Consider the following 21,090-nt stretch of genomic DNA (forward strand, 5'->3'; position numbering starts at 1 on the left):
ACTTAGTATAGTTTTGTTGACGGTCATAGGATGCCAAGTGAATTGGGCTTTAAGGCCTAAGATGACACATTCCTCCTAGAATTCCTAAAGCAGTAAATAATTGAAATGTTTAATTTGTGTGTCGGTGGTGGATTTCATAAAAAATGTGTTTGAAGGTGAGTTAAACAATTTTAATTTTTAAATATTTTGTACATGCTTGTGAAATTTGCCCACTTAACAGGGCTGGAGAACAAAGTCTTCTAATTATCTGGACAGTTTTTATTATTTTGAGTGGTAGTGTTTTTAAATAGAGATGAAGCAGAGCTAAGGGGCTTGAATATTGGTCCGAACTTCACTGAAGTTTGACAGGGCCTAATTCACCCTTACTTTTAAAAAGATAAGAGATACACAGATATGATTCAAGAATTTAAGGGCTTGATCCTGCAAACATTTACTACCAGGTGTAGTGCTTATTATCATGAGTAGCCCCACTGATTTTATTTAGTTAGTTTTAATACCTGATGAATCAGCTAATTTAGTACCTATTCTTTTGAAAGTGTATATATGTTCATTAAGGGCCAGTTCAGAAAATGATTTGTTTCTTTTTAGCTCTTACCTCTTATACACTGTTCTTAAATGGCCTCCAAGCTGATTCTGTGATTCATAGGCATTTTACTTTACCCTTCTGGCAGCACTTACCCAGTTTCCTCATATTTCTCAAGTCTGCCCTTTTGGAGTCCATTGTTACTATGTTACCCCTGAGGGTGTCACCCTTGGCAAACTTAATCATTGTGCTTTGGTAGTGGTTATCCAGTGAAACTTCTACGCACATTTCCTGTATGCGCTCCTGTGTGTTACTCAGCACTAAGTCAAAGCACATTCTCCCTTACAGACACCAAAACAAGCTGTTGAAAAAGTATCTTATGTTTCCCAAAACTGTGCCCAGATGTGCTGTTCAAGCTGTTATAGCCTAAGCATTTATACTCTGCTAATCATCAAGTTGATGAGCCTGAACAAAAAAATCCCAGATCTCAATACCTGATGTGTTCAAAATCTGGGTCAGAATTTTGCAGCTTGAACTGATTTCAGTTCAGCCCCAATCCTGCAAACACTAATGCACCATGTTTAATTTTATTACCATGAGACCCTGTGAGGATTACTCACAATACTACAGTTAAACACATAGACCAGGACTTTATTTTGCAACTACTTTAATCCCTCTACTGCAATCCTTGTTGCTATTATGATTTGGAACCCTATAGTCCTACAGTTTAACCCATTTTACTTGAGACTTCAAGGTGGGTTTAAACAGAAGCCTCAGAGATGAATGGTAAATGAAATTGTGCCTTTTCAATGTTAATTACAAACAAAAAGTTTGAACATGCTTATTTTGTGGTTTAGAAATCATTGCTAATGTCATATTTAGTCTCATGTGGCTCTTTGAAATGTAAACTGTATTCAGCGAATCAAGTGAAGTGTTCCATTTCAGCAAAGCATAGGAAGAAACCTCTAAAAGTGCCAACCTTCTTTTATATTTAAATAAATCTTATATATGCTCTGCATTCCTAACAGTTTTTTTTATTTAGTCTTGTTCTAAAATTTTTCTAGATAATTTAACTCCTTATCTCTAGCCTTCTTCAGTCTTTACATCTAAGACTCTCTCAGTGTCTGTGTTGATTCCAGAGGGCAGGGTTGACGGTAAGAGCTTTTAGGTTTCTTTCAGTGGTGTAGAGATTATTGATTTCAGGTCACAGTTTGAATAGCAAGCCAAAAATGGGTTGTGACAGAGGATGAGTTAACTAGTTCAGATAAAGTAAGAAGTGATCTAAATTTTCGTCCAACACTTTAACTGACCCATATTGAACTGTGTGTTCTACAGTTTTCTAGTAGTCTTACATGTACAACACTTAGGACTATACAAACAAGTTGTATTCTTTCTAAGACCATGTAGCATAATCTGGATAAAAATATTACAATAGCGAATGCTTGAAAAAATCACAACCTACAAATATTGTATTTTGTTATTTGCAGAATAAAACAGTATGCCATTTAGACCTGCAGTTTAGTTTATCCAGTGATGGACAGATTGTCATTATGGGGTGTTTGTTAGACATGAGCCGAAGCTGTAGCATTCAGATCCATATCCAAGTCTTTCCATTATTGAGATATGTTCAGATACAGAGTTTTGACCCACTTTAGAAATAGGGTATCAACCCTCAAGATCAAATCTAACTCCAAATTACCATAAAGTTCCAGAGTATTTGGATCTGGGGTTATTGTCCAGACCCACCAGTTTCTTTTTCAGTTGTGCATGTGTGCAGTTTGGAGAATCTATAAAATCAGTCACACTTCATAGGTTGTACATAAACTCTGTGTATAACTCTAAACTTCAGTGGGTATCGAATCAACCATTTGCTAGCAAAAACTGGTCACGTATCTCGTGAACCCAGACTAGAAGCCACTACAGGACAATCAAAAAGTCATTAACATTGAATGACTGTGCCCTTGCAATACAATAGGTCCAATAAAGAGGGTGTCAAGCTGCAAGAAATGTTTTTTTCCAGTCTGGTCTTCAGTTGGGTAGCAACCAAGCAATGAATTGCTTGATGAGGGTCCTTGATCACCTGAGGGGGGCCTTGAGGCTGACCAGGAGGGTTACGCGACAGAGGGAACTGGAAGTTACAAAAAGACATGGTCTACTCTTAGCAGTTCTCTCACCAACCAGAACAATAAGTCAAAACTGGGAAGATGGACAGGAGGGTCTTAGATTGATCAAAATTCAAAGAGCTCTTGGAAGGACAGTGGTGGGAAGGTTTTTGTGTGAAGTTATGTTACTTCTTTTCCACCTGAGCAGCTAATCAAAGTTCAGAGCCCTGGGAATGTTCCAGCTGGAAGTAGAAATTGATGGAGCCTAATATGTTCTTTTGTTTATTTACAAGACACAAGATTCTGCTTTTCTGAACGCAGGAGGAAACAAGAACAAAAGGAGCAGTTTCTTAGCTTCCAACCCCAAGCCTCTTTAGCCAACACCAGACCCAAAAGCTCTCTCTAGATTTTTCCAGGATCACACTATACTTGCAGGCTGCTGCTTGGCTTTCTTCCTCCTCTAAGTCTTTCATGGTTTCCATCTTTTTTTTTCTCTCTCTCACCCACACACCCCACCCACAAACCTCAGCAAAAGCTCTCTGCCCACTCAGTCCAAAACTTCTGGGTAGATTCACAACCTCCTTTTGTCTTAGGTGAAGGTCTTGTGATTAAATCATCCTGACAGTTATATTAATTGAACAGTGTGTTCACACCCAGGCTCAAAGAGGTTTGTGATCAATGCAGTCAAAGGTACCTCTCAGCATAACATTTATTATTTTTACATGGATCTGCAAGTCTCTTATGTTTTTGCTGAGTTAAATGTGTGTGTATTTAGCAGTTCCTTTGCAGAGTTGGTATGTTTGCTTACGCTGTCATGCACTCCCTGAAGATGAAATCAGTGAACCAGAGGGTCCACAGCCTTGGTGGGCTCTGGGAGCATGCAGCAGTTCCTGGGGAGGTGTGGGAGAGCCAGAGTTAGCATCAGGGCCTTGGCAATTGTATTCCATGTCGCTACTACTAAGGGGGATGTGTGTCTAGAAGCCCAGAGCCGGACAGACCGTGCCTAAACTTTGCCTAGTCCCACCAAGCCAACAGAACACAGGGGACCCCCGGGTTTGGGTCCAGTACAGCTGCCTAGTGAGTGTCCAGCAGCATGCACTTATCAGGTTTGTAACAGTGTGTTAACAGACACTGGGAATAGAAGGATTGTATGGTTCATTTACTCGTGTTTAAAATGGCTGATTCTGCATCTACTTATGTCAAGAACTTTAATGAGAGCAGGATCCACTGCTAATTTCTTTTTAAAAAGAAGGTAAAGAGTAAACATACTCCAAAAATTAGACTCAAATTATTATAGCAGTAACTTTCAAGTAACTGTCTTAAAGACATGGATATTGCAGGTCATTGGGTGGTTTGCACAGTGTCTCTAACTCTTATGATTTTATTAAGTGTCTCATGATATTTGGTGTTTCAAGTCCCAGCTCCTGGGAACACGTGATTACATGAGAGGTTCAGTTTTTATTTTAAAAAAGTAAGGGCTTGTCTACACAAACAGTTTGTGGCATGCTGGGCTGTAAATATACCTCACACTAGCTTGCTGTACATTACGTGTACACCCTGCTCCATGCACTAAAATGGAGTACACTAAAGTGCACTATTTGAAAAGGAAATAAATTAAAGCACACTAGGGAACTATTAGTGCACAGCAGCTGGGTCCACCTGTATATTTAGTGTGCAGCAGGCTAGTATGGGATAGATTTACACCCCAGCTTGCTGCAAACCAAGTGTTTGGGTGAACAGTCCTCAGTTGTAGCCCTCATCATTGTAGAGAGAGGTTAGTAAACAACCACCTGTGCACCCGAAAAGCTCAAAAAACAAAAGGCAAATCAAGATTTTAATTATTTTTTAAATCTCATGATTTTTAAGTCAATCTTATGAATACTGGGGGGCCTTACTCACGGGTTTTTAATGTTAGGGGTTGGCAGTACTCTGCAGCAAGGTATAGAAGATTTGTGTGTTTCATTATAAGTGTGAGCAGTGGTAATGCACAAGCAGAGAAGGACAAATACCATTTTTTCCCCCCTTGTAAATATTTGCTCAGATAGAAAATGGAATTTGATTTTCTTGCTGTGGTGCCCCTCATGTTTGCTTTCTGCAAATATTTTTGCAAATGAATTTACTAACAGGAAATAGTCATATTAAGTTCTGAGAAAGCATAAGAGAATATTCAAGGAAAATGAATTCCCAACTCCTTGGTGAGAATTAAGTTCAGATGAGACTACTAACAGTTACACTTTTCCAATGAAGGAACAGAAATAAAACTGACCTAGGTATCCAGCCAAAGCTAACCAACAGAGATTGAATTTCAGGTATTTGAAATTTACAATGAACAAAAAATTGCACAGACCAAGAATTATTTTTAGACATTATTAGGAGAATTACATTGAGTAAATATTAGAGAAAGTTGAAAGCTACTCACTGACAATTTGTGAGCAGAAAGTCAGGCTAAATTAATTGAGTAACCTTACTACAAAAAATTCTTATATGTAGGTATAAATAAGGTTATCCCTTTGTGTGGTCTTCCACACAGAGCAGAAATAAATCTATACAACCCCTTGTTATGCACAGGATAAAAAGGAGCAGCATGTGGTCAGTGAATTAAAGTGTCTAGAAGAAGATGTTGGCATAAATGTAAACGAGTCACTTAACTACACACTCATCTTTTTGGTTTTACTCCTGCTACTAGAGAAGGGTAATTTAGAAGAAACATTTTCATTACTGCAGGATTGGAGTCCCCTGTGCTTCTGTTTCTATTAGTAGCAAATAAGGCTGCAATAAGATGCTATACATGTCCTGTACAGGCTCTTGTCATATATATATGACCCCAGGGTTTATATATATATATATATATATATTATTCAGCATTGACATTTTACTGAATCTTGAAACGTGGTGAATCTTCCTCACCAAGATGGTGTATCCCATAGAGACTTCTCAGCATGCTGAAAATACCTATTAATTAATTAATTAGTAAATCCATTTAATATCCTTAGATAATGTGCTATTACTACAATGAAAAGTTACAGTTTTCTGAGCTGTTTTTATTTATTCTGTTGTACTATTCTGGTTTCTTAAACAGACCATTTCGTTTGACTGCAGAAAAATGAAACTTTGGCTCAACAGCTTACTTCTGTAGATCTGGCATGGCCCTAGGTTCTGAGGAAGATAGGCTGTAAACACAGATGGCAAAAACTTTTCCATTTGATGCAAAAAAATGACTCAGTTCATTGACTTAGCACATCCTTCTGGCTTTCATCGAGCTAGAATTTTGTGATTTTGAGATCTATGTTATGAACACATTTATCAAAGTGATTTAAAAGAACAAAAAGTAGTTCCCATTACATTTAATTCTCTAATCATAATGAATCACCTGCTGGCTCATTGCTGGCCAGTGTGCTAACCCCCACTGCAATATTCAACCATCAAATGGCATAATCTTCCCAGCATAGAAAAAGGGGAGTACTGTCTGGCTATGTTCACGCTTCACACCAGTGGCAGCAGCATGTAATATACATGTAGTTACATGCCACGGTGAAAAGCAGGCTGCATCCATACTGTGGCGTGTAGCTATGTGTGTCAATGAAAGGGTCCAGGCAGTGGAGAGCTGGCCAGAGTCTTTCCCTGCTGCCTCCCTGTGCCAGAGCCCTTCCCTGCTGCTAGAGCCTTTCCTTGTGGCAGGGAAAGACTCGAGCAGTGGTGAGGCAGTGGGATACTACACTGCTAAAAATAGCAGTGTAGACAGGAGAGGCGTGGGTATGTAGAGAGCCATGTAGAGTACATACCCCCAAGGGTTCAGGCATGTCTTTATTTGCCTAAGCGGCGACTCTGCATTACCTACACTGCTACTTATGCCTGTGCAAGCTGGGCGTGCAGTGTTGGTACTCTACATGCTGCTGTAAGGAGAGTGCAGTGTAGATTTCGCTTCAGAGGGGAGCTGACTCAGGAGGGAATCTGTGGCTTTGGTTGAGAAGGAGGCCATAGAAAACGCTGGGCAGCTCAGGAACTGAGAAACAAGCTGCTGTTGGCAGGTGGGACAGCCAGGAGTGGCCCTCAACTAGGGAAGCTATGTGGTGACGCCTGAATTAAGCTACAAGTTCTGAACAAAAAAGAACTGGACTTTAGGTGGATCTGCAGGTGTGATTGCCTCTGGGAGAGGGGTGATCAGAGTGAGTAGCCCTGGCACTAGGCCTGAGGAGCACCAACTTCGTACCCCTGGGCGACTGCACATAGGGGCTGAGTTAGGAACTGTTGGTTCATCTTTTGCAATTTAAAGCAATTGCGCCTAGGATAACTGCAATGTTTATCTCTACCTCCCCACCCCCTATTAAAGCAATCCTCTGTTCTCCATCAGCCCCTGTGAACGTTTATGGGAACCCAGTGAGAGCCAGTGCTTGTGCACGTTCAGTGCTCACCTCTGAACATGTGGTATACCCAGTACACTACCAAACATCGAGGGGACAGCACTTACACTGGCTCCCTGTAAAGGGATTGGTCACAATAATTCTTCCAAGCAAATATGACTGGCTGCCAACAATGATAAGGTTTATGAGCCTAGACCAGGGAGCAAACTGTGGTAGATTTGGGGGGATCTGTCTGTTTTGTTTCTGAGAACAAAATTTGGCCTTTTTGCACTCCCCTAAACTTGAGAATCAATACAAAGCATTGACCTTTTTCGGGGGGAAAAAAAAGGAATTTTGTGTAAGCAGTGAGCAGGGCCTTGCAAGCTAATTAAAATAAAACAAGGTAAATCTTCTCCTGACCTTACACTTGAATCTTTTAAAAATTTTAATAAAGTTCACTTTTTTTTTTGCCTGCTTCTGCACTTCTTTGTTCTGGTTGGGATCAAAAACGGAAATGACGGAGGCTGTGGGAAATGACTGTGGGAAAGGCTGTCCTTGCAGTATTTCTGGTTGTAATCAGATGTACTGGCCTTTTAAGGCTGCTAAAGAAAACTCCTGTACCAGTGCTCCATGTTCCAGCTTTTCCTCTTAAAAATGTGGAGGGATAGTAGCAGGGACACGCTCAGTGAAGGAGGGAGAATGATCTCATGAAAGCAGTCAGGATTTTAAAATGAAGCTCAGGCTAGAGACTGGTTTTGGGGTCTGTCAAAGGCCAAAGTTCAGTGAATTGCCCTGGCTGGAACTCTGCTCAATAGGAAGAGAAGTTTGGTTGGGGCAGTTCACAGCAGGCCTCTGTCTGAGGAACAGGAGAGCAGGGTTGCTGGGAAATGTAGTCCCTTCTAGGATCCATGTTGTAGTTTTAGCCTGGGACAAGGCATCCTGGAAAAATGTGGAACTTGGCCCTTTTCACAGTTATAGAGAAATCTGAGAGAGGGGAGGTTATGCTGATGGGGCTGAAACTTATGTGCAAGTAAACTTCATTGTTCTGCAGCTGTGGATGGTTTTATCATTAACTTTGTTTGTTTGTTTTTAAAAAGGTGTTAGGCAAACTGAAATAAAGCCAGAAGAATTATTTTTACAAGTTCCAGAGATATACACAGGTGATGAGTGCCCACCCCATACCAGACCTGGAGGGGTTAAAGTGGCTAGGCAGGCCAATTAACTGCCCAGGCTGCTCCTGAAGAGGGGTGGGGGAGCAGGCCACTAATTGGAAACAGGCTCAGCTGGGCAGGAACTGGAGGGGCCTGTATAAAGCCCAGGAGCTGTGAGAGACAAGAAGCTACCAGGAAGTAGTCTACAGTTACTCTTCCAGAGGAGGGAGTTTGGGGTGGTAAGCCCAGCAAAAGAGGGAAGATGAATAATTAGAAAGAAGCCCAGTGAAACAGTAGCAAGCGATAGGACCTTATGGACCGTGGTTGGTTGTTATAGGATCCCTGGGCTGGAACCTAGTATATAGGGTGGACCTGGGCTCCCCTACCAGCCACTGGGAAGTGGCACAGGGTGTTAGAGATGCTAGCCAGGCAGTTGGTCTAGAAGGACTTTGATTTCCCTGGAAGGGGAGGACCTTAGTGACCTGACTGAGGGCCAAGCCACAGACCAGAAGCTACTGCTCCACAAATGAGAGAAGCTCCAGGGTGATAGAGACAATAAGGAGAGAGCTGCCAGGAGGAGATACCACTTGTGGTGACTGGATCCTATGACAGTACTTTTTTGCATAGCCTGGCTCACTAGCCAAATGGGGAATAGTAAAAATACTTCCTATTCTATATGATAGTTGTACATATCATTTCACAAACATTTGAGTAAAATGCACAACACCCTGCTCAAGTAGTAAAGAATTAGTCTGATTTTTACAGGTGAAGAAATCGAGGCACAGGAAGTTTAATTCACTTTGTCTAAAATTAGACAAGAGCAATTCAGTGACAGACTAAGGAATGGAACCCAAATCTCCTGACTTGCTCAGTCTTGTGATTTAAACACTATTTACTACTCTCTCCCAAGAGGAAGTATAGGAAATGTTGAGTCTGTTATGAGCTATGGATAATCTGGCTAAAAAATGAACACAGAATGTTTACAAAACTGAAATTTCAACCTTTTTGCAGTTATCCTCTCAGTAACAATATCATTCATTTTAGCACCATTCCTCACAGTGCATCCTAATCTGATAGTAGACATTACTACTGCTTCCTGTAAACTAGTTAGTGGGACATACCATAAGGTACACTCTAATCTACTCAAGCTCACACTCTAGTCTTTCCAGCTATTTAGTATGCCTTTGCAGTTAGAAAGCTTTAAGTCCAGTGGCTGCTTTTTTTATTATGACAGAACCCTCTTTGTCCTCATCCACATTCTTCTTTTGTACAAAAAAAGTTTTTAATTAACTGAGGCAAAGAAGAATTTTATAGTATAATCATTAAAGACATTGCAGCAGGTAGTGTTACCTTGCATCTTAAGGCATAAATATTTAAAGGTAAGTAATAACTGTTGGAACAATTTACCAGTGGTTATGGTGGATTTTTTCCATCCCTGACAATTTTGAAATCAAGATTGTATACTTTTCTAAAAGATCTGCTCTAGGAATTATTTTGGGGAAGTTTTATGACCTGTACTATGCGTAAGCGGGGGAATAGTCCCGCTATTGTGGGGAACTTTCCTGGCTTCTGCACTACCCTGGTGAAGTGGGCTAGCGAAAGGATCTGAGTCCTCACTCCCACTTCCTTTACCCAGTGGCCTCCCTGCCCTTGAGGACTCCCCTTCCCCTCTCCTGTCTGGCAGAGTCCTCGTAACCCCAACAAGGCTGGGCCCAGGATTCCTGGGGGGCTCAACCCCCAACCCCGCTGTGGTCACCTAGGACAGGGGCTAGGGTGTCCCCACTCCAGGGTACTCTCTCTGCACTGGGCACTTCTCTGACCCACTGATCAATACATACAATTTGAAGCAAATGCAAGTTATTTAACCAACAATTAATTTTAAAAAGAATACGGGAAAATGGGAAAGGTTAAAGGAAACACATCACCCTGCTCTGTGGCAGGGAACATCACAAACAGTGTCTCTGGAATGTCAGGTCAGTTCACAGTCTGTTCCTTGTAAGTCCCAGGCCGCCTCCTCAGGCCCTGGCTGTGCTGCAGGGATGCTGTGGGTTGGACACTTGCTCTGGTGGTGGCTACACGCTCTCAGGCTCTAAGTGGTAGGACCCTTCTTCCCAGTGTCGACCCCGCCCAGTCGGGGTTACGATCCAAGCCTGGCCTGCAGAGCCTCTTGGCTGAGGTGTCTCCCTGTGCTGGGCCCACTGCTCAGGGTCCCCCCTTGCTCTCCCCATCTGCTCACGACACCCGGCTCTGGACTGCTCCAGCCCCAGCTCCAACTCCACTCTGCCTCAGCACGGCTGCTGCTCTGCCTCCAGCTCCCTGGGCTGCTTCTCTGGCCCCTCTGGCTCTGGTTGCTACAGCTCTGCTCCCAGGACAGGTCTGCTCAGCAGGCTGCTTCTGTGACTCTGCTCCCAGCACTGACCTGCTTCCTGGGCGGCTTTTCTGGCCCCTCTGGCTCTGGTTGCTGCAGCTCTCCTCCCAGGGCAAGTCTGCTCTCTCTGGGCTGTGCCTCTGGCTTTGGGGCTGCAGCTCTGCTCCCAGGACAGGGTCTGCTCTCTCTGGGCTGCTTTTCTGGTCCCTCTGGATCCGGCACAGCTCTGCTCCCCAGCTCAGCTCGGCCCCCTGCTTTCTCCTTAGCTCAGCCCCACTCTGTCTGACCCAGGCAATTCCAGCTTACACGGAGGACAGGACCTCCCTGGCCTCCTGACTCCCTGATTAGCCTGCCACCCTGTCATTCAGGCTGACCTGGAGCATCAGCCTCTCCCCATTGCTCCTAGGGACTGGCAGTCTCAGGGTCCTGATTCCCCATCAACCCTTCCCCCTTTTAGTATTGGGAGCTAGCAACTAAAACAGCCCCACTGAATGTTAGTAGGGGGGCAACAGTCCCCTTACATATGGAGGAAGTCAGACTAGATTATCTCAATGGTCCATTCTGGCCTTAGAATCTATGAAACCTGTCTAATGTCACCCCCAGCAATGTACTTCTTACCAGGGAAGAAGGAGACAAATAGAATATGATTGAGAGAAGAAAGAATGGTGCACAAAATAGTTTATGAATTGAATGCCTGTTTGGGGAGAAGAAAGGGAACCTTGTGTGGCAAAATTAGATTGGATGGCTGTCGTGTTTGTATACTGTTGTGTTCTCTTTTTTCTTTTTGCCTTTGATCTGGATTTTTATTTCTACTGGTATTAGAGCAAAATAAATGTGGCAAATACATAAGCAATTGAAAGCATGCTTAGGAAAGTGCTAGGCAACCTTAACTATACTGGTCCTGTCTATACTATAGACAGGTAAGTGTAGGGTGACCAGATGTCCCATTTTTAAAGGGACAGTCCCATTTTTTGAGACTTTTTCTTATATAGGTGCCTATTACCCTCACCGCCTGTCCTGTTTTTTCACAGTTGCTATCTGGTCACCCTAGGTAAGTGTCTTGTACTGCTTCTCTTGTTACTTGTTTTTAAAGTCTTGAATCTTTGTCCACACGCATGAAGAGGGAGACTACAATTTTTTTTTTATCTTTTGGTGGTATTCTTTGGGGTCTCTCTGAGAGGTTTACATTCCCTCCTAACCCTGTTAGAGCATCTCATAATGGAGGAAACAGATGCTTATGTTATGTTTCCCTCTCTTCTTCCCACCCCATTTTCTGAATAAATGAAAGTTGCTGGATTGATAGGCCTAAATTTCAAACTTCATTTCTGTGCAGACTTCCCCATGCTGTCAGGTTAATATGATTCAGAGCTGAGCAAAATGACCATTTTTTTGGGTTCCCTTAAACATCTGGCTGCCACTGATGGATACTGCAATGAGCTCCATGCAGGGAGATCCATGAATCTTTGCAGAGCTCAATACGGAATGGGGTATTATTAGCAAATAAAACATGTGCCAGGTAGAATGATTGCTGGGATAAACAAAAGGTTGTGTGTGTGTGTTGTTGGTTTTGCTTGAGTAAAGTGATAAGAATTAATCTCTAATTGCACCAAAGGGGAGGCTGGGGGGAGTTGAGAGAGCTGATTAAAATTTTAAGGATAAAACAGGCATAAAACAATTCATTCCATTTCATAAATTGGGGGAGGGGCATTTCTATTGACAAAGAAAATAGGGATATACTTGTCAGAGTTCACAGTTCAACAGAAAGTCAATATTGCCTTTCAGATGGAACTCCTGGATTCTACTTCCAACTCATTCACATTCAATGTGTGACCTTGTACAAGTAGTTTAACTTCTCTCTGCAGCTATAAAATGAATACCTTATCTATCTCACAAAGGTTAATTAATGAGGCTAAATTTTTTTAAAGCAAGTTGATATCCTTGCATTAGGTAAGTGTAAAAGTGTTATGATTAAGCTTCTAGCTGCCTGGTCTGAAATATATGCTCATTCTATGGAGTAATATTATATATTCTATTTTTTACTAAAGTCTGAACATTTTTGTTAAAATATTCTCCATTTATGGTTGTAAAGATTAAGAATAATATTCTAGCCTTAGATAATTGCGCTTGGCTCTGACTCCATTAAATAACTTGTACATATCTGAAGGAAGAATATGGCCTTACCATCTGTGTTGGGGGGGTGGGAAAACACTTTCTGTTTGGCACTGAGAATAAAGATGTATGGGAGTTTTATTAAAACTCAACTCTAATAGGATTTGAACTTGCTACCATTGAAATGGAAGCACTTACCCACTAGGTTACATAAACTTTGCTTAAGGGTTTTATTCTGGCCACCAGATGGAGCTCGTATTGTTTTCTGAATAGGATAGAAACATGCTGAGAATAACAAGGAAAAAAATCATAAACAATTAAATATAGTGGGTGATTGAGCTCAGTGTGTCATCTAGTTCACACCGGCATTCACATACATGATAGATTGTAAGTGGCCTCAGAACAATGCAAAGGCCTCTGACCTGTAGAACAGACAAAATGGGAGAGGTAATATATTTTTATAGGACCGACTTCTGTTGGTGAGAGAGGCAAGCTTTTGAGCCTACACAGAACTCTTCTTCAAGCTTGTCTCTCTCACCAACAGAAGCTGATCCAATAAAAGATATTACCTCACCCACCTTGTGTTTCTGATATATTGGGCCTAACATGGATACAACAACAGTGCTTTAACGAAGGAAAGACAGCCACACTTAGGCTTGGCTCTTTCCTCCTTCAAACGGTCTTGAAAATATCCTCTTCCAGTGGTCTGATGTGCAGTAACTCTTCCTCTGTTGGCACCTGGTATTATACATTCCTGTTCAATAGTATTAAATTACATATCTTAGAGTAAATACTAAGCTCTTTTGTTACAGACAGGTGTGTTCTCAGTTGTCACTCAGAATTAATTAGTGTTTTGGTTTTTATCAAAAACAACACTATCATTGCTCAGCATTGGCCTCTGTTCCCACTGAAATTAAAGGGAGTTTTACCATTGACTTAGATGGGAGCTGACTTAGGCCAAGGAGAGCCTTTGAAAATCCCACTTTACATTGCATACACTTTAGGGCGCTATTAATTTAGAAGTAAGGAACCTCTTAAAAATAACTTGGCATATGCATTTCGTATGTCTCTGTGTGTTTAAAAAAAGCCCCAAAACCCACAAAGTGCCAGATTCTGATCCCTTTACTTCTCTTGTGAAGTACCATACTCTAGAAGTAGTCCCATTGATTTCAGTGGAATTACTATCTTATCTAAGAGACCCTTCCTCACACTTCATGGTATCACAGACTGACCCCAAAAGAATAAAAGTTTTCAGTAGTGCTAGGTCAGTACTCAAGATTTCCATGGCATCTGGTCCCATATCAGTCTGGTGACTGAAGCAAAGTTATAAAAAAGAAGAGTATTCATGTTACTGCCGTATCCTGCAAGATCTTATGCAGCGACTGCAAGGTTAGGGCCTAGAAAGGTATATCCAAATTTGACTGGGAATGTGAGGCCTCACCTGATCAGCTTGCCTGATCTTTCACAAAATATCTGTTTTCATTTTTTTTAAATAAAGCCCTTTGTTTCATCAGGCTTTCATATCATTCTAAATCTTGTTTCCTCACTAAATTCTCACACTGGTAACTATTTCTTCTGGGTCATAGTTTGTGTCTTGGGAGACCATTAGGAAGAATGTTATTTTAAAACTGTCCTATTATGTATTTACTAATTTGAAAATTTCACACGGAAGGAAAGCTAGAAACTGAAGCTGTACTCTTTGGCCTAATGACCACGATCAATTCCATCTCTGTAGTTTCACAAGAAAGGTATATGTGTAGCAGTAGTCAGATGATTGGCATATTGGTTGGGTTAGGTATTAACAGTTGAAGAATCACTGCCACACTCCAGTAAAGATTACAAAATAGAATACTTCATGTAAGCACCATAAAAATACATACATCTCTTGTGCCCCTTTCTTGTTACTGCTAGTAACAAATACTTATGCGTAGAAGGGAGTTCACTGTTGTAATCAGTCTGCTCATATTGCCTGATTAGGGGTGGTTTGATGTACGTGTTCATGGTAATGAATTGTAATGTAATGTCACAAATATAGATTGTGACTTCACAGAGCTTCTGCAGCAGAAAGCAGAGTTGGTTTTATATAACTGTGGATTGGATTTTTTTTTAATAAAAGCAAAACCAAGAGTCGTTCCAGAGCCAGGTTCCATTTTATCTGAACCCCCAAAGTTTGTGGGAGGCTTAAGTTTCAAATGTTTCTAATTTGAGCAATTATCCCAGAAACTGATGTGTATAAAAAATATTGTACTTAAAAAAAAATAAAAATCTTGGACCGGATTTTTCATTGCCCTTCACATTAGTCAATCCTTTACACTAGGGCTAAGTGGGTATAAAAATGCTACAAAATCAGAATGCTTTCCTTTTACTCACTTTTGCACTAGTGTAAATGATTACATGAGGTGTAGGGCACCAGAGAATCAGTTCCTTTTTTTCCCTTCTCTAGATCTATTTTGAAGTTGGCAGGAATGTAGCGATGGTGCTATTCTTTGCATACATCCCTTTCTACTTTGAGTAACTTTTTTGTGCTTTCCTCCTCTAGTGTAAGGAATACTACTGGTACTTCTGGGGCAATGCCTGCTTGGAAAAATGAGGGGGGAAAATAAACACACTTTCCTCTCAATTCTTGGTGTCATTCACAACAATTAATAGAAAAGCTCTTCCAGATGACAGTTATGCATGGGGAAGTTGTTCCAGTGCTCATAATATGTGCTGTGATCAGCTCATTTCCACATGGGAACCTCAAAACAGCAGCAGAAGGCCTTACTTGAATAGCCTAGCAACTGTAGTAGAGCATGGAGGGATGCTTTCAAAAGTGCCCTTAAATAATAAGCACTTCTGTGCATTCCTGCAATCTAGGGACTCCAGAATGACCACACTGCCCCTTTAAGCAAGAGGGAGGAGGCAGGCATTGTCCAGCTTACTGAGGGAAAGGGAACAGAACTTTACGGGGGAAGAGGGTAGTGATGGAGGGGTTGAAAAGGGGCTCCTATGAATGGTATGGCAGGGAGCTCACCCCCCTTTCTTATAGCCTACCTTCCCCCTCCTATGAGGGGGAGTGTGGATGGTAAGGTCCCAGCAGTGGGTTCGCTTTGGGACCTGGATGGAAAAAGGGGAGGGCTGGTGGAAGCTTCTCTTCTCCCTGCCCCCCTTTCCCATCCACCCCCGGGTAGTTATTGAATGAACATGGGGTTACCTGCACTGTACACTTTTGTCTGCCAGGTAGTTCCAGACATCTAATAATAAAGTTGTGGCCGGATAAAAACCATATCTAGTGTCTCCTGTCCTTCTTTAGCTATAGTTGGATAATAGCAACAGCAGCACTTAACTGATCAACCTGTAAATAAAAAACAGCATTGCTACCTTCATTAATTAGCACATTATAGCGGAGGCAAGTTAAATGTTGGCCTAGAACTGCCACTGGCTGTTAGAGCTGTTTCTCATTTCATTGTTTATTCCTGTTACTTAAACAGCTGGAGTAGCCAGTGGCACCACCATGACTTCTGCCTTCCTACATCCTCAGAGTATTAACAAAGGAGCTGGTATCCTCATTGTCTTAGTTGACCTTTGTTCCCCTTGCCTCCATCTCTGTCCCTTTCCACGCCTGCTTTTGGCATCCACTATTAATGAAAGTAAGAAAGCAAAAGCCTCCAGTTGCCAAGTTGAATATAATTAAGATAAAGGAAATTCTCATTGCTCCGTGGCATTCCAGTTACATACAGAGTACTGGGTTATAGGCAGAGAATGCAACAGCCCCACTAATCAGTTAATAAAAGAAGAATCTCCTTAGTTCCCCCTAATGTCAACGATACTATTATTAGCTGATGTGAGAAGATTTTTCCCACCACCCCATCCCCTCTTAACAGGCTGTCATATGCTATTGCTGTTGAATTAAAATCAAACTCATAATTTATTTTGTTTAGGAAATTATGGGGAAAGCGGAATGGAAGCCTTCAAAGAGCTGGCTGCCCAAGAAGGCCTGTGCATCGCTCACTCAGACAAGATCTACAGCAATGCTGGGGAAAAGAGCTTTGATCGGCTGCTGCGGAAACTCCGTGAAAGGTTACCCAAGGCCAGGGTTGTGGTTTGTTTCTGTGAGGGAATGACCGTGAGGGGGATCCTCATAGCCATGAGACGCCTTGGAGTGCTTGGGGAGTTTCTGCTAATTGGAAGGTAAGTCTTTGACTCTCATTTCATTGTTCCCTCATGAGGATGCCAGCCCTCCATGCATGGACTGTGTTACTGTGGTTGCCTGTTACCGATATACCTTAATAATAAATTAAGAGGTGGCAAGGTGGCAGAGCTGAACCCAGGAAGGGAGTGTAAAGATGTCTTCCTAGTAAATCAGTATAATTTTGAATAGTTTTTTCTGATGTAAATGCTCATGTTTTTATATTTTATAGATATGGACAACTTGATTGAGTATTGCGGGGGGGGGGATATATTTATGTATGAAGCTTAAAACCTTTGTTGGGAGTGCTGTTTGCACTTGGAATAAAGGCAAGATAATGTGACTAGGAAGCGAGATGTGCAGAGAAATATACTGTCCATTTTAACAATGAATGAGACATTGATCTATACCCTTTTCTAAAGTTACAAAATGATTTTGGTTTCAGAGTAGCAGCCGTGTTAGTCTGTATCCGCAAAAAGAAAAGGAGGACTTGTGGCACCTTAGAGACTAACCAATTTATTTGAGCATAAGCTTTCGTGAGCTAAGAATTTTCTTATCCTTAAAAGGAAGAGCTGGCACTTCTAGTTACATATCTTTATGCTAAGTATTGGATCAACATCCCAGGACACTGATCTTATTTTACACAATCTTTTTTAAACCTAGCATATTTATGATGAGATAACTTAACCATTATAGTAAGTATGTGTTCCTGTTTCATCAGTTTTTTTCAGGGTAACAGCTTGAGCATGTGTATATGATATTTAATGTCCTATAGGTATAAGGCAGATCCAGGTCAATACATTAGTTAATGAAGTCAGAGATGCTCTCCATTGGTTCCACATTGTTTGCCTGTGTATTTTAGGTCTTGCATTGAAATCTGATCCTTTCTTAGGTTCGCTCACATGAGGTTTGTCCAAGTTCTCCATTGTGGGTTGTGGTGGTTTTTAGTAGTTCCTACAGTTAAGCCACATTTTGGGGAATGTAATTATTACAAATAAAGTATCCTGGCACACTTTGGTAGAATGCCTCATCTTTCCTCCAAAATCCTCTCCATTTCCTCTGTTCTCTGTCACTGTTCATTGAGTCAGAGATTCAGAAGTCAGAAGATACCATTGTGATCATCTAGTTGGACCTACTATGTAACACAGGTCATAGAACTTCCCCAAAATTCCTAGAGCAGATCTTTTAGACAAATGTCCAGTCTTGATTTAAAAATTGCCAGTGATGAAGAATCCATCACATCCACTGGTAAGTTATTCCAATGATTAGTTACACTCACTTTTAAAAACTTAAGTCTTATTTCCAGTCTTATTTCCTGTCCAGTTTCAACTTCCAGCTATTGGATTGTGTTATACTTTTGTCTGCTAGACTGAAGAGCCCATTATCAAATATTTGTTCCCCACATAGGTACCTATAGGCTGGGACTAAGCCACTTAACCTTCTCTTTGTTGCGCTAAGGAGTTGTCTATTTAGGCTTATCACTAAAAGGCATGTCTTCTAAGCCTTTATTCATTCTCATGACTCTTCTTTGAACCCTCTCCAATTTGTCAACATCCTTCTTGAATTGTGGATACCAGAATTGGACACAGTATTCCAGCAGTGGTCATGCCACTGCCACATACATAAGTAAAGTAACCTCTCTGTGCCTACTCAAGATTCTCCTGCTTGTGCATCCCAGAATTGCATCATCACTTTTGGCCACAGTGTCACACTGGGAGCTTGTGTTCAGCTAATTATCAACCAAAAACCCCAAAACTTTTTCAGTCACTGCTTCCCGAGATAGTCTTCCATCCTGTAACTATGGCCTACATTCTTTGTTTTTAGCCATATTAAAACACACATTGTTTGCTTGACAACACCACCATTCTTCCTGTCACTAAGGCCCATCACTTAATAGCTATCTCTGACTTACTCTCCTTTGCGAAAAAACTCCTTCAGACCTTCTTCAGCTCCTGTCTTGACTACTGCAGCCTCCTCATGTCTGGCTTTTCTGACACATCCCTTGCCTTGCTCAGGTCTGTTCAAAACATGGCTGCTAAGATCATCTACCTTGTCTGTCACTCTGACCATGTCCTCCTTTGGGAATCTCACCATTAACTCCCTGTTTTCAACCACATCAAGTTTAAGCTTCTGTTGCTTGCCTTCAAGGACTTTCACAACTCTGCCTTTTCTCCACCATTCCTTTTGCTTGTTTTCTTGTCTGTGAGCATGTTGGAGGAAGGGTTGCATCTTCCTGTGTGTGTGTAAACAGGGCCTACCATGTTGTGGGTGCTACCAGAATAAAAATAAAATAAATTAGTACTAAAAGTGATATGCCTAAGAACTGTACCTATAATTTATTGTACCTCATTTCACATGGCTAGTATTTTCATAGCCTATAATAAAATGTTTCAGATTGTCACAAATGGTACTTAAGATCTTTTTACAGATACAATACAGTGAATCAAATAATCTAAATTTAACAACATTCGCTTTTGTGTGATACTATCTCTGGCAGTTCAGTAAACTTGTTTTGCAGCTTTAGACTATTATCTACTATGTTCATGTACTACATCTTGTTGCCACATAACAGACGTTTATAATCTAGTTTTTAATGTCTTTTGTCATATTTCACTGATATGAAGCCTTTAAATTTTGTATTAGAACTTCTACCAGGTAGCATATTTCTATTAAGACCTCCATCCTTAAGGTGTCTGACTTTGAAACACTTTCCTCTGTGGCATTATAAGTTTTATTAGAAATTCTCAACTGTTTTGTTTAGTAAATTGGAAATTTCATTGAGAATCATAGTGTGTTTTTATTCAGATTTTCATGTACTTTTAGTTTTCTATATTCCATAAGCTTTGAGTCGTTTTTATTTAAAAAAAAAAGTTAATGGGGTTGATCTTGTAATAAAGCAAACTGGTGATAACTTTACTTAGAGTCTGGATTGTGTCAGGCAGCTGGCTGAGGTAAGAAATATTATAGGGCTCACACCATGCCTCATAAGCACTTACAAAGCTGTAAGAAAATACATTTCTTTGGATTGTCCTAATTAAGTGCTAAAAATGGCAGATCCAGCACTAAGCAGCAAATCATTATTCACAATTAAGTTGCAGTGATACTGCTGTGCCATAAATTTGGGTAGTTTAACACAAATGGGAACAGAGTCACACATTAACATTGCTCTGACACGATATTGGGTGTCATGCATTCAAATGCACAGCTAAGCAAAAACAAAAGCCTTTAAAAAAGCAACTTTAATTGAGAGGAATGGGAGTGAATGTAAAAATCAAAATCTTTGCAGTCCTAAGCTAAATGAAGCCCTTAATTTATCCACAGAGGCAGGTGCATTGTCAGCCACACAGTGAAAACCTCATAACTCTATCCTGACTCACTATACAAAGAAAACCATTTTTAAGGGACACCTAGTATCACACAAATGCTATCTCTAGCAGTTCAGTAAACCCGTTATGCAACTTTAGACTATTATCTACTCTGTTCACGTACTACATCTTGTTGCCACATAACAGATGTTTATAATTGTTCAGTTTTTAATGTCTCTTGTCATCGCCTCAAGTTTTGTCTGCAGCTTCACTCTCAAACAGAATGGACTATGAGAAACAGCTTCTCTCTTAATAAACCAAATTCAAGGTATGGGAAAGGTGGTGTTGGGCCAAGCTTGGCTTTCCGTTATACTGATGTAAATCAGGAATAACTCCATTGATGACTTGGGATTTACACAGGTTTTACACATTTGCAAATGAGAGCAAAGCCTGGTCCATCATAAATATTACAAGAAGTTACTTGGTGCCTGTCTGGGGAGGGGACTGGTTCTTTTAGTGAGTTGAGCATAGCCCCATCTGTGCTTAGTTATAGGGCCCTAGGTAATGGATTTGGGCTTGGTCTGGCAGTTCAGCTGGGTGATCAGGATCACCTGATAATAGCCCACATGTGGGACTTCCCCTAAGGGGGAGCCTGCTCCCCCAGTGAGAGATTTGGAGGGAGAAAGTTTTAGGGAAAAAACTATTGAGTCCAGGAAGGGGCTGAAGTAACTGAGAGAGGGGAGGGGGGGTACTCGTTTTTTTGCCCAAGTTGACATTTGAACTGTGATATTATTTTAATAATTCAGACCCCAACCAGGGGTGGTGATGTTGGATAAGTGGCCTGGTTGTAATTTGAGAAACTGAAGGTGGGAAAACTGGAGCCATGTATGATCCTGTTATATTGCCTTGTCTGAAATACTGTTCACACTTCTGGATAGCTTATTATGGAAAACAGATTACAGAGATGGAGAAGGTAGAATGATAGGCAATCAAAAGAATATAGGGATTTGGTGAAAGTAGCAAT

At 41.1% G+C, this 21,090-nt stretch overlaps 1 protein-coding gene across 6 annotated transcripts in view; it reads left to right on the forward strand.

Moving 5' to 3' along the window:
• Positions 1–21,090, forward strand: part of GRM1 (glutamate metabotropic receptor 1) — a 258,147-nt gene that overhangs the window by 31,952 nt on the left and 205,105 nt on the right. For all 6 annotated transcript variants that reach the window (XM_074948570.1, XM_074948569.1, XM_074948564.1 and 3 more), the window contains exon 3: positions 16,514–16,763. In XM_074948570.1, the coding sequence (XP_074804671.1) occupies positions 16,514–16,763 (250 nt within the window). The remainder of the gene's footprint in view (positions 1–16,513; positions 16,764–21,090) is intronic.

This window comes from Natator depressus, chromosome 3, assembly GCF_965152275.1.
Source record: "Natator depressus isolate rNatDep1 chromosome 3, rNatDep2.hap1, whole genome shotgun sequence".
Classification (NCBI taxonomy): Eukaryota; Metazoa; Chordata; order Testudines; family Cheloniidae; genus Natator; species Natator depressus.